Below are 13,996 nucleotides of genomic sequence, written 5' to 3'. Positions count from 1 at the left end.
GAAATGAATAAATTTGCTTTATTTATTGCTGATTTTGTAAAATCTTTTTGATCTTGTACTAGTTTTTCAAATATTCCAGCAGATTTTCCATATTGACCGCGAGTGAATGCCTCTTTCGCAGTTTGGAAATCATCCATTTTAAATATGAATGGTAAAATATGAAATATTAATTTTCAATATATAGGAAATGATTAGATACTTTTCAAGTTCAATTGCAAAAATTTTTGTAAATTACAAATATTGAATCAAATCATGAACTTGATTTCAATGTGACTCCTTCAAAGATGATTTCACCATTCAATGCAATAAATTTGATGCTTTTAATTTTTTTATTGGTGCATAATGAAGAGCTGTTGAACCAAGTTTATCTTTTACAATGAAACTGAGAGATTTAGTTTTGGTTATGGACATCTCCAAGGTTATAAAGGCCTAAATGAAATTACTATAGAGAATGGAGTCATTGTAATTAGCTCAATATGTTTTTATGGAATACATATTTCTAATACATAAAAATATTAGCCTCAATACTTTTGCATCTTGTTTTAATCTGTTTGCTGTAACTATCCAAGATCAGTTATAAGTCCAGGGAGTAGATGTTTCTCCCGCATACCAACATTACTTTTGTGGAAGGATCTCAATTCATTCTAGATGATCAAAATCTAACGTATTATTCAAGAAAAGTTCTGTCTTTACGTCTGAGCGAGAAAGAATCATATACAATTCCAGAAGATGTTGAAATAAATGATAACAGTGTTGCCATTAATAATCTATAATTTATGATGGAGAATCAAAGCTTAAGACTATAAATTCAGAAGCATTCGCTTACTGCAAAAATCTAACAAATATATTTTTCCGAATTCACTTGAAGTAATCAACTCGAACGCCTTTGTTTCATGTGCAATCAGAAACGATTAAATTCGGAAATAAACTAAAAGCAATATTTTGGTTCAGTTTTTTTACGAATGCACGAGTCTTGAAACAATCGAATTTTCTGAATGCGAAAATACAGTAATTAGAGATAAACTTTTTGCAAATGCAAGAATTTCAAAATATTTATTTTCTCAAACAATATTACATGATTCATAAATCATGTTTCGTGGATTGCTTATCATTAAGGGAAATTGCTTTCCCATCGTCGTTAGAGATTATTGAAACTTATGCTTTTGCGAACACTGGAATAACTAATATTACATTTCTAACTGACTCTAATCTGAAATCTATTGATGGGCTGCTTCAGCAAATGCAAAAATCTTTCGTATATCACACTCCCTCCAAATGTCGAACAGATCGGATCTAATTGCTTCGAGAACACGAACATCACAACGTTCACAATTCCAAAACAGAGTATATGGCAGACTACGTCTTCAAAGGATTCATAAATCAAGTCAAGTTCACAATTCCAGAAGGCTACTCTCTGCAAAACATCAGTAACTTGTTCTTCGAGGGATGTTCTTCTCTCTCGTCTATCATTGAGTGTCCACGAAGTGACTATTTTGCAGTTAATGTCGGAGCTCTTTACAACAAGTCAGAGATAGTCCTCTTCTGCTTCCATCCGGCTTCAAAGATAATTTTTTAATCTTCCACAGACTCTACGACTCCGTGATGAACATCAAACAATATGCGTTTGCAAACTGTTCTTCATGGACAACGATCACATCCTTAAGTGCGTGGAGAACGTCGAGAGTTCTATCTTCTTCATCTGTGATCATCTCAGATGTGGTGTAATCATCGAGAATAGGACTATCTCTTTCATTCGTAAAATCATATTCGAATGTCTTCTTAACCCTAAAGTGATATACCCCTGCGACTCCCATACATGTCAATGCAGAATCATCAACACTGAAATCACACAATCATTTCTCATATAGAATAGTATGTAAATGAAATTAATTTGAGAAATCAGAGTTTACTAAGTTTTTGTGTTTAATAAATATAAATTATAGATCACTTGCTATTACTGAAATAATTACACATGAAACCGCAGCTGGTGGCGACGATTTACTTGTTGTATGGACTTTTAGATTTTGACACGTTAATTTTTTGCAAATTTTTTTTCACATTTATCGAGGTTTCATTTTTTACAATTCTCCCAAATAATAGATTTTCAAATATGTGTAATTGTTGGCATTTTTTTTAATGAGTTTCGACACAATATTATGCAAATCACATTGATGAATGGTGTGAAGATAGTGAGTGGATTGAATTAAGAACACTAGATCAACTAATTAAAGTTTTAGATATCTCAAAACTTAACCAAGAACAATTTTTATCATTTTTCGACATTGTTTTCTTTCTTTTTTGGAAAACGATATAAAATAAAGATGCTTGAACATACACATCTTGACAAGGTCAACGATTTACCATCAATTATGTCTATTTTAAAATTTTTAGGAGAATTCTTATGTTTTCCATTTTATTCTGAACTATTAAGAGCAGTAAACACACAATAATTCAAGGGTATGATTCTAGAATTACCCAATTACAAGCAGAACTCCGAACAAAAGACAAAATAATTAGAAATTATGAAAATTTTATTCCAGAAAAAACAGAAACAAGTGAACAAAACACAAATGCATTAAAAATTTAAAGAAAATAACCAAGAACTATCATCAAATTTATTATATTCTAGAAAAAGCAGTAAAAGAAAGAGATTTATATACAATTAAATATTCCGTTGATGAAGGTTATTATGATGTTAGAGATAATACTTTTGCATTTGATATGATATTTCGTGCATCAAAAGAAAATAATTTAAAGTTAGTTAAATTATTTCATATATATGGAGCAAATCTTAAAATCCGAAATAATCGCAATGAAACAATTCTTCATAATTTTAGTAAAAATGGAAACGTAGAAGGTGTTAAATTTTCATTGAGATTCGTTGACGTCAATGAAAGAAATTGTAATGGACAAACTCCACTTCATTGGCTGCTCTTAGTAACAATCCCCACGTTTGCGAATATCTCTTACAACAACCGAATATTGACAAAAGCCCCAAAGACTATTATGAGGACACCCCATTAAGTTTTGCAGACAGATTTGAAAAATATCGATCACGTGAAGTATTAACAAGATATGGTTGCACAAAATAATATAAACATTTCGTAAATGAAATAAACGGAATAATTATTTTAAAAATGCGGAAAATTTGAATGCGTGGAAGCAAATTTTTGTTCACAATAATTATTGTAAGCACTCAAATTAGAAGCAAAAATTTCAGACATTTTATTGGCCCCTTCATGGATGTAACATAAAATCTTCAAATATTGTTCAGCATTAGATAATTCCAATTCTTTTGCAAAAACTTATATATAATTTAATTTTTATGTTTTTAGTTGCGATTACTTTTTTTTGATGATGATAATAATTGCCAAAAGCTTATACATGCTTAATTATTTGTTTGAACATGAATCATTTAACTTTATTTTACAGAATGAAATGTTTCATTTTTTATAGAGCACCATACTTATTCATTATTGTCATCGTCATTACTATCATCATTAATGTCATCGTCACTGACATCATTATCACTCTGATCATAAATATGGTCATCATTACTGTCATCATTATCTCAATAATCATCATTAATGCCTTGACAGAAAAGAACAAATTGATGTAAAGTTTTTCCAAATTAATTATTAGCGGATCATTCTAGAGTGGAAAAATAGTAAAAAAGACGATCAAAATTCACTCAATTTTTCACTTTTTTCTGCATTGACACGGGCTCATGCGCTTCGCTTGGAGCTCCAGAATGAAAACCCTGCCTTTTTAAAGCCGATAAACTAACTTTTATCATAAAGAGTGGTAATATCAAAGCACTTTTATCTTGATATTAGTTGATATAATTTTTAATTGAAAAAAAAAGGCGAAAAATTGAGTTATATTTGATCATCTTTTTTACCTTATTAGCTTTGATATCTGCACCATGTGAAATAAGAACTTTTGCTGTTTCTTTGCTGTTATGATTGCTGCTTTCTGAAGTGAGGTTCGTTAGCTTCATTTTTATTGGAACTCTTCAACAGAAAAGCAAAGCTCAATCGGTGTGTGAGCGTAGATGACAACTGACTGCGAAAGGAAGTTCCTTACCTTCAGAAGTTACATGCATAGCATAGCATATAATTTTGAAACAAACTCAATAGATTTTAAAGTCGTCTCTGCAAAGAAGTCAGGTTTTACATTTAATGAAGCAGATGTATACTCGAATGAAAACTTCAAAGCTATTGCATGGTTAGATAATGACGATTGCTTTAAGAAAATATTTAAATACAGTGACTCAACGATGTCAATAGATGACCTTCGTGGAATGTTACCATCGACGTTTACAGTAGAAGGTTCAGCAGGATTGCTTACAAGATTGTCAATTGGTGGTATTTGGTCTCGTGAGAACATTGTTATAAAATCCAGTATAAGTGAATTTGCTGAAGAATCTATATTATGTCTTTCAAACTACATGTATTAGTTAGTATACATATCAAGGGTACGGAGGCACTGCGTTTCTCCGTACGCAATACTTGTGAATTTGACACTTTACAAAACCGTTAACGTATATTTTACAACACAAACACAAACACCAACTTAACCTTAAATATTTATAAAGCCGCCAACCACTTCACCTCACTAACGTTTTCACAAACGACTTCACTACTGTAAAAATAAACGTTCTCATTTACAAAAGTATTGCAGCGCTTCCCATTGCTGTGCTTCACACAATAGTTCATATTCTTCAGTATCGCTGCTGTCACTCCAATCGTCAGAGTCAAAGTCACTGTCAAAATAAATGTTAGTAAGTTTTGACAAAGCTAATGAAACACGCTTACCGTTTGTATCTATTGCTTTTATATATCTCCCATTATGTTTGTTGTCATAAACGCTCAAACTAACTTTACCCTTTCTCCCCCGTATCTGATAGAATGTATTTTCACGAGGAACGAAGAACAAATTCTTGAACTCATGACCGTTGTAGTTTGTTATCTCAATAGTTTTCGTCATTTATATAAAAATAAAATAAAAAAATAAACTTAAAAATTAATGATATCACCACTCCCACACGTATGAAAACATAGCGCAAAAATAAATTTAGGTGAAGTGGTGAAATCTCACCTCTTTTTTCACCTCTTTTTTCACCTCATAAATTCATTGCTTTATAACTCTCTTCCTTGGTTTCTTTTTAGTTGCTTTCTTCACGTCTGTCTCCAGCTTAACTGTCTTTCTTCTTCGTCCGTAATGATACCAGTTACTTCCACCAGTCAATGGGTCAAATGGTCTTTCGTAAGGGTTTCCATACATTCCATAGGGACCATACGGAAGAACTGCTGGTGGAGGAAGAGTTCCATCGACTCTATTTAAATGCATTGTTTCACCTTTCATCTGGTCATTAAAGTCTTTTGCGTGTTTTGCAAACTCATCGTCCTTTCCTAAAGCATTTTCTGACTCAGTCGCAACCAAATTGGATGCTTTATTTATGAGCCCTATTTTATTTAATCTTAACTTCTTTGCAACCCAGCCTCCTATCTTTCCTTTATTTGCGTCTAATGTCTTCGAAACCTTCCTCCACTCATTTTATTTACTGCGTCATAAGCCCAAGTGCTTTTGCTCCAAATGCTAATGCTTTTGTTCCCATTGCGCCTAAAGCTGCCCAAGCTACCATTTACACCATATTAAAATCATCTCTCTTCAATATTATCTCATAAAAGTTCTCGTTACTGGAGAAAGTCAATGAAACATAAACATTCTCACGGCTTCGCCCTCACCGCTTTGCGGTCTATTAACTTCTTTCTTATATCATCTATTCGCTTCAAAATGTCTGAACAATTGCTAACATCTTCTACAACAGTTATTTCATCATGAATGACCTTCAAGAACAAGCTCATTTAATATGCTATTAAAATCATCTCAATAATGAGTCCATCCTTTCCATCTTTAGGTAGCACAACATCTTTCATTGAAGAAGGTTCGACAAGTCTTATGTTAAACTTACTGACAAAGTTTGTTATACTATAATGCTTCGGCGGCGAATACATGTAGTTTGAAAGACATAATATAGATTCTTCAGCAAATTCACTTATACTGGATTTTATAACAATGTTCTCACGAGACCAAATACCACCAATTGACAATCTTGTAAGCAATCCTGCTGAACCTTCTACTGTAAACGTCGATGGTAACATTCCACGAAGGTCATCTATTGACATCGTTGAGTCACTGAATTTAAATATTTTCTTAAAGCAATCGTCATTATCTAACCATGCAATAGCTTTGAAGTTTTCATTCGAATATACATCTGCTTCATTAAATGTAAAACCTGACTTCTTTGCAGAGATGACTTTAAAATCTATTGAGTTTGTTTCAAAATTATATGCTATGGTAACTTCTGAAGGTAATGGATGTCCTTCCGCAGTCAGTTGTTCTCTCACTACCGTTTGAAGCTTTGTGTTAAAAACTTTCATGTCATCTCCTGTGTCTAGGTTCACATACACAGCAATGGAAAACTATCTTGCTTCTTTGTTTCATCATTATACCTCAAAACATTAAAGTTCTTCAATAATATTGTCTTCCTGCTGGAATACTTCGAACCTGTCTGATTTCAATAGCTTTCTCACCTCCTACATACTCTACCCAGTGTCTTGGATATTCATAAGTATACTGACTTTCTTGAATTTTGGTTGGTTTCATCATAACGTGTTCATAGTATATCTTTATACTCTTGTCAGTTAGACTCGGTGCTATGTTCTGAATATTTCTGACTTGCATTTTTAATGGAGATAAAATGAAGCATTTAATACATGACGTAGATGAAGACATGAATGAAACTACAGACAAACTTAACTCTTCTCTCATTCTTCCTTTCAGTAAGGACTATGAGTTCTGTTCAAATGGCGTTTATTTCTATTGTGGAAAGATGGGTTCAGGTAAGACATTTAACCTCATTCGTCATATACTCATAACAGAGCGTTTAGGAAAGACTCATATTATGACCAAATCATTATATCAGCAACTTCAGACTCTATGGACTCAACAGCGAAAACATTTATGTCAAAAGTTCAAGCCTCTGTCGTTAAAGTTCCAGACAGTGAACTCATTGAATTTCTTCAACGTTACATTCGACGTAAGAGGAAATATTATGCCATCGTTGAATTTATACAGTCAGGAATGCAAAAGACTTCAGAAGAGATGGAAAGAATTATTGACAAACACCACTTACGTCAATACTCAGGAGTTTACGATATGAAACGACTTACAAACTACATTCTGTCAAAACTTTCAAAATACCCCTTCAAAAAGTATCCTTCAAACACTCTGCTCGTTTGCGACGACTTCGCCGGAAAAGGTTTAGTGTCAAAACCAGACTCACCATTAGCTAACATCATTACTAAAGTCAGACATTACCACTTAACTGTAGCAATACTTATGCAAACATGGCGTTTTTGCTTTAAACATAAAACGTCTCATAACTGACTTCGTTATCTTTCAAGGTTTCTCACGTTATGATATTGAACTCATTTGGAAACAGTCAGGTATAACATTACCTTTTGAAGAAATTTGGGAAGCATATAAGTCTCTCATCTCTCCTCGTTCATACCTTGAGATTCATATCATGACTAATACCATTAAAGTCAAAAATATTCCATGGGAACGACCAACATTGTTTTAAAGTTTAACCTTCAATTGACTGATGGTAAACAAATTCCATGCATCTCTGTCGCCATTTCTGTTAATATTTTTGCTGTCATTCATATCATCCACTTCCCATCCGTTAGCTTTTGAGGATATGCGTTAGAATAGCTGTTCTTAAATGAAGGCTTTTCACCTTTGAGAGCATAAACTCTATAACTTTCTGCATACTTTATGTTTGAACCTCCTGAGCCATCATTGACATAAATTTTTATAGGCTTCCACCCTTTGTTCATGTTCCTGCTTCTTCCCTTAGCTCTTTTGTTCAGTAGTTCTACATCTTTATACACAGCACCTGTCTCAGTGAATTCAACAATATTTTCATTCGTTAGCTTTACATTCAAACCCTTGTCGAGTATATTGTTCATTTCATACATATAAAAGGTTTTTATTCTATATGAAATGAGAAGCAAATCCATCTTAGCTGGTGCCGTTAATGTTCCAATTGAACCAACATCAAATGTTGACTCACGAACGACAAACAATATTGTCATAAAGAACTATAGTTCAGAGTGTTTGAAAGAAAAAGAACCAGAACTGAAATCCGTGAATTTAAACTCAGCTTCAAACGCTAACGCTACATCAGATGTTAAGTTAGAGTATCCACCACTGGACCAAATTCTTTCAAGAGAAGCCAACGACAACCCTTACACAAATGTTCAAACAAATCCTTCAGATAACGTAGACCATTACCTTCTTCAGTTATACCAAACAATTTTACTCAAAGACGATAAGAAGCTTTTGACAAATCTTATAAGCAAGAACCAAATAATTCTAACAAAGGAGGACCTTGAAAATGTTATCTCACGAATAACAGGGAAACAATGTGTCATTGACTATCTCGACCCTGAAATCGAATGCTGTGGTCAAACGCCACCATTCATGAAAATAGGTAACATCCGCATCATTGAAACACCAGGAACTACAGGAGTTGAGTTTAAGTATAAATATTCGAACGAGTATACAAAACTTTCAACAGAATATAAGCTTTGTTTGAAATATGTTTTAGTAAATTAAAGCAATTTGTAATATCTATCCAAAACTTCTTCAACAGTATCGAACTCATCTTCATAATGCAAACCTAATCTTATTGACTTGGTGCAGTTTTCACTAACACAATATAGCGCTTTGCGCTCGGCGCCTTTGACGCCTTTTTCTGTTCTCTTGACTGACATAACTAACTCATTTGTTTCATCAAACAGCAATAACCAAAGTTCATGACCTAATACATAACATTCATACTTTATATTTTTAGCTCTGAGTTCTCTTGTAAGCTGTTGCATTTAATATTTTCTAAAAAGTCAACTTCAACAGTCATTCGCACTGGTGCCTTCAGTTCTACAGGCTCTCCTTGAAAGTCAACAAGTCTGAATTGCATGTCTTTCAAATTATGAGGACTAATGCGAACCCATTTACCTAAATGAGTTACTATGACAGGAACGTTTGGAATGAACATTGAATTGACTGCATAACAGAAGGATTTATATTCTACTGAACCTTTACTATTAACTCCTGAAATACCTGTGACATTAGCTATTTTTGACTCAATGTATAAACAATTACCATAACATACGTATGGAACAGATTTCATCTCAATCGTTTTGTCAACACTTTTCAAAGGAATGTCATATGGTATGCTCCCAGAAGCAATTGAACTCTATGACTCATTCGTGTTATCTTAAACTCCTTCGCATAACTGAACTTCAAAACTCCTGCAATAAGTTTAACATTCATTAAGTTTTCTTCGTTCTCCTTGTTTATTGTAGTATTTATGAGCGCATTTAACACTCCAGCTAATGTTTCCATCTTATATTCTACATTATTGTGAAATCTTATTTCGTGCTTCTTTCCATCTATTTCAAGCTCCATGAAATCTGTTTCATCTGTTATAACGAATGAAGCGATAGTATTGAAGTCAACAACTCTGAAAGCAAGCGCTTCATTCTGAAGACCTAAGTTTGTTTGTAGCTTTACTGTCCCGTATTCGTTTGGGTCTGTACTTTGCAAATAGAACAACATTTTATTCTCATTAAAATATGAGTATTGCTGCATATGCGTATGAAGCTGACAGAGCTAAACGTTTATATTTTGGTCAATACTCTCTCACACTTACTGACAAATATATTGTTATTTCTGATGGAAATACCGAGAAATACATAACATGGAAGGACTATGAAAAGTTTGACCCTATTTTAACTCCATGTACAATGCCATTCATTGTAAATGGTGAAGTTGTCATGAAGAACGACACAACTGTTTATAGGTCTGTATATGAAGCGTTAGAATATATGTTGAATTATAATCCCGAAAGATTTGACCCAAGCACTACGTCATGTACAATGCCTTTTATTAAGGATGGTGAAATCGTAAGAGTTCCGAATTCAACGGTTTACACAGCTGTTCAAAACAGTTTACAAAACATTTTAGCGAATATCTTTAATTCAGAAACTACAGAAATAAAATTACCATATATAACAGATGCTAAAGAAATTAAATCAAAAACGACAACATTATTTACGTCACTTAATGATTTAATGACTTATATCATTAATATTCCTGCACCAACTACAGCATTTGATCCAAACTCGACGGTTTGCAGTGTACCTTTCATTAACGACAGTTCATTAATTACTTTAAGGGATTCAACAGTTAATGAATCATTAAAGGCGTCATTAATGAAAATCATTGATTTTAACTCATTCACGAATACATATAATTCATTCATTAATGTTTCATATGCTTCTAAAGAAGGTGAGCCAAAAACTATCGATAAAGCGGTGTATGAAATAAAAGCATCAACGACGAAATTGAATTCGTTAACTTTTGACGGTGATAGTTTCGTTAATGACATAACATCGGGGAAAACAATTTTAACGAAAGAATATTTAAAATCTCATGTTAGTGAGTTCGTTGAAATTGAAAAAGAAGGTGGAATTAAGTTCGATCCACTGAATTTCATTTTCAGCTTAGCGAATGCGGGTGTTAGTTTCGCTGAATGGACAACTATACAGAGTGAAATAAATGCAATATGGACGTTTTTGGGGTCAAAAGCGGGAATGGGTGAGCTTGTAAATGCTGCAAGAACATTAGGTGAAACAGGAAATTTTGTAGATGGTTTTAAAAGACTTGTTTCAAATGTTTTAACAAACACAAAGAAATTATTTAGATATACCATACATAACGGACGGATTTTCGAACAGGTAGCAACAAACCCTCCGGTTATGGCTGCGTTGATGATGGTTAGAGATATAAAACCACGTAACGACGGGAACGAAGAACATGAACAACAGAGCCCAACGGGCTCAGAGCCACATAGTGGCGAGGATACTGGTCGGGTTATTCAAGACATTAAAAACGTGTATCCTGAAGTTATTGATTTATTTAGAGGAGTTAATGATTCAATTTCAAAACATTCTATAACCCTCGATGAAGAGAATAAATTAACAGATTATATATTCGTCATTATTGCAGAATTAATGAAGAGAATAAATGAAAAAGGAATTGGTGATATCATTAATGTCAGCGATGTAATGATGAAAAGAAATTTTGACTCATTATTTACAAAACCGAAAACAGAATATAGTCTTTATGACGTAATTACCGAATTAATGAAAAAGATTAATGATAATAAGAGTTCTGGCGGAAGAGTTGAATTAGAAGTGAATGATGTTAATGAGAAATTAGCCGAAAAAGCAGATAAAAACCACGTTCATTATATAACTTCAGACGAACAGATTATAACGGACTACCATGGATATTTAACACGAAGTGATGAAGCGAAGACAAAAAATGTTAATGAAAGAAGATATAAATACATTCGTGCTAAAGGTTATGACATAAGCTGTACTGTACAGTATGATGTAGTAAAGCACCAGAAGCATTTGGTTATAACGATGAAATTTATGCCTCTACTTTTCTGTTAACGGTGTATTAGTTGAACCAAGATTTATGTTAAGAGTTAAGGCAAAAATAACGTTTGAAGATGCTATTAAAAGTAAAGCTGACAAAGTTGAACTTGAACGCAACGAACAAAGTTTTGAAATCTCATAAACACAACATCTCCGATATAAATGAACTTCAAACTTCTTTAGACAGTAAAGCTGACAAAACCATACACATAAATCCTTCACTACTGTTAGAGCAGACGACATAATATTGAACTTTGACCTTGGTTCAAGTGCACCATTAGAAAATCCAAGTACAAGCGTAAAAGATACTCTTAACAGTTTAGATAACAGTTGCAGGAACATTGAAAGTCATGCCAGAAACTTTGAAGCACATGAACTACCAGCAATGTTAGACAAATGTTCAGCATATGTACTCGTAAGAGATATTTTTATCTAATATTAAATGGACGCACAGAAACTTAGCGAATGCCAGCAAACCTGGAGCAACCAAACCCAGAGAATATTCCAAATGAAGTTAAGATACAAATTGCAATGGCAAACTATGTCAGTGCCAACAGATGTACAAATGCAAACTGCCATGTCAAATGACGCTGCGTTAGGTTGCCACCATGTATGCAATATGAATGAAAGAGTTTTATACAAACCTGAAAGTGGGATATAAACAATTTATGCAGATGACGCGAAACAGGAGTTGACCCAGAATATGTTTTCTACCAGAGGAGAACAGAATGTATGAGCTCCAGTTAAAGATGCTATGGAACTCAACAGAAACGCAAAAGACTAGGCGGACATTAGATTTTTACATATAGTAAAATGGTTTCTTCAGTAGTATTGAAACTTCTTCAGAAGAGTTGGAAGAGGTATATGAATGGAATAAAAACCGTAGAAGAGGAATTTGGAACGAGTCAAAAATATTGGTAAAAGAGTAGGTCAGTTTGTTGGTATTATACCTAAAGACCCTGACCAGAGAACAAGCTCCTGTTATACAACAGCCTGAACCTGCACCACAGTCTAGTTGGCAACCAAATCCAACACCTAACCGTATAAAAAAATTATATTTTTACCGTTCGATAGTAGTTGTATATGAAACTAGTTCTAAGTAAAACGCATGGTATAATGGAACTATCTCTTTCTTCCATCTGTTGTAAACCATACTTGAAAGTCTAAATACTTCCACTTGGTGGTTCATATAGCTTTGTAGGTTTTCGTAAAAGTCATTTGCCAAGCATAAAAAGATTTTGTGCGCCAAGAAATGAAGCATGAACTAAATAGCATCTGAGTCGAAAACATTTCATATGTTCCATTAGGGTTTTCGACTTCATAAAAGTCCGGGTGTACTGGAATTCTGCAGGCTGATTTAACATCCTCATAAATCTATACCATGCATTGTTATATTTTGTAGAAATATAAACGTTTTCTCCAAGGTCTTCTATTTTATTGATTTTAACAGTTGCATTTTTCTGTCATATATAATATCGAGATGGTATTCTCCTTCGTCAATGTTATACTGGGTTTGCATATTCGATATAGATGTCGTTTATTTTTTCTTGAAAAGCTTGAAGAGTTGTTTCTAAGTTACAAGCAAATTCACTTGTAAAAGTTAGTTAGTATACAATAGTTGGGTATGGTGGCACTGCGTTCCACTTTACCCAATACTTGTGAATTTGAACTTTACAAAACCGTTAACGTATATTTACAACATGAACGCAAAAACTAATTTAACCTTATATTTACAAAGCCGCCAACCACTTCACTAACGAACTCACTAATGTAAAAATAAACGTTCTCACTATCTTCTCACTAACGACTTCCATAATGTTCTCATAAATTTTCCTCAATATCTTCATCATCAGTGTTAACCCTATTGTAGTCATTACTTGAAGCCATAAACTTTCTCTAACTTCTTAACGTACAATTTACATAACTTACCTTCGTCATCATATGGTTTAATGATATAAACTATTTCTATCTTTATAAACAGTCAATGAAAAGTCAACTGGTCTCGGATGTATTTGAAAGAACATGTTATGCTCAGGAAGGAAGAATAAATGTTTAAATGTATGTTGTTATATGTTTTTGATTTGTATGAGTTGCTTTTGTTCTGTCATTACATCCAAATAAAATAAAAATAAAATAAAAAATAACTTAAAAATTAATGATATCACCACCCGCACACGTATGAAAACATAGCACAAAAATAAATTTAGGGTAGAAGGTTAGATCTAACCCGATATCTAACCTCTTTTCTAACCTGTTGATTCATTGCTTTATAACTCTCTTCCTTGGTTTCTTTTTAGTTGCTTTCTTCACGTCTGTCTCCAACTTGACTGTCTTTCTTCTTCGTCCGAATGATACCAGTTACTTCCACCAGTCAATGGTCAAATGGTCTTTCGTAAGGATTTCCATACATTCCATAG

At 33.3% G+C, this 13,996-nt stretch overlaps 5 protein-coding genes and 2 pseudogenes across 6 annotated transcripts, besides 2 other annotated features; 3 read left to right on the top strand and 4 right to left on the bottom strand.

Annotated features, from left to right (window-relative positions):
* TVAGG3_0858360 (TPR-like family) overlaps positions 1-125 on the bottom strand; it is a gene marked incomplete at both ends in the record, with an annotated part of 1,465 nt that extends 1,340 nt beyond the window's left edge.
* Positions 126-1,589: 1,464 nt separating this feature from the next.
* TVAGG3_0858350 (uncharacterized protein) lies at positions 1,590-1,814 on the bottom strand (the record flags this gene model as incomplete). Its single annotated transcript, XM_051249626.1, has 1 exon — positions 1,590-1,814. The coding sequence occupies one exon, from the start codon at positions 1,812-1,814 to the stop codon at positions 1,590-1,592; it is 225 nt and encodes a 74-aa protein (XP_051085101.1).
* Positions 1,815-4,455: 2,641 nt separating this feature from the next.
* Positions 4,456-11,976: a mobile genetic element.
* Positions 5,134-5,647, bottom strand: TVAGG3_0858340 (annotated as a pseudogene). The gene has a single exon. A coding segment is annotated over exon 1 (514 nt).
* On the bottom strand, positions 5,871-6,446 carry TVAGG3_0858330 (uncharacterized protein; the record flags this gene model as incomplete). The annotated part of the gene is made up of 1 exon (XM_051249625.1): positions 5,871-6,446. The coding sequence occupies one exon, from the start codon at positions 6,444-6,446 to the stop codon at positions 5,871-5,873; it is 576 nt and encodes a 191-aa protein (XP_051085100.1).
* Positions 6,800-7,651, top strand: TVAGG3_0858320 (annotated as a pseudogene). Its single transcript has one exon. A coding segment is annotated over exon 1 (852 nt).
* Positions 8,074-8,688, top strand: TVAGG3_0858310 (uncharacterized protein; the record flags this gene model as incomplete). Its single annotated transcript, XM_051249624.1, has 1 exon — positions 8,074-8,688. One exon carries the CDS (start codon positions 8,074-8,076, stop codon positions 8,686-8,688), a length of 615 nt encoding a protein of 204 aa, XP_051085099.1.
* TVAGG3_0858300 (uncharacterized protein) lies at positions 10,206-11,060 on the top strand (the record flags this gene model as incomplete). Its single annotated transcript, XM_051249623.1, has 1 exon — positions 10,206-11,060. A coding segment is annotated over one exon (855 nt), but the record flags the coding sequence as incomplete, so codon positions are not given.
* Positions 11,977-13,181: 1,205 nt separating the features above from the next.
* Positions 13,182-13,996: part of a mobile genetic element that runs on past the window's edge.

The sequence above is a fragment of the Trichomonas vaginalis genome, chromosome VI (genome assembly GCF_026262505.1).
Source record: "Trichomonas vaginalis G3 chromosome VI, whole genome shotgun sequence".
NCBI classification, from domain to species: Eukaryota; Parabasalia; order Trichomonadida; family Trichomonadidae; genus Trichomonas; species Trichomonas vaginalis.
The sequence above is the reverse complement of the archived record's forward strand: the minus strand, read 5'-3'. Positions and strand labels throughout refer to the sequence as shown.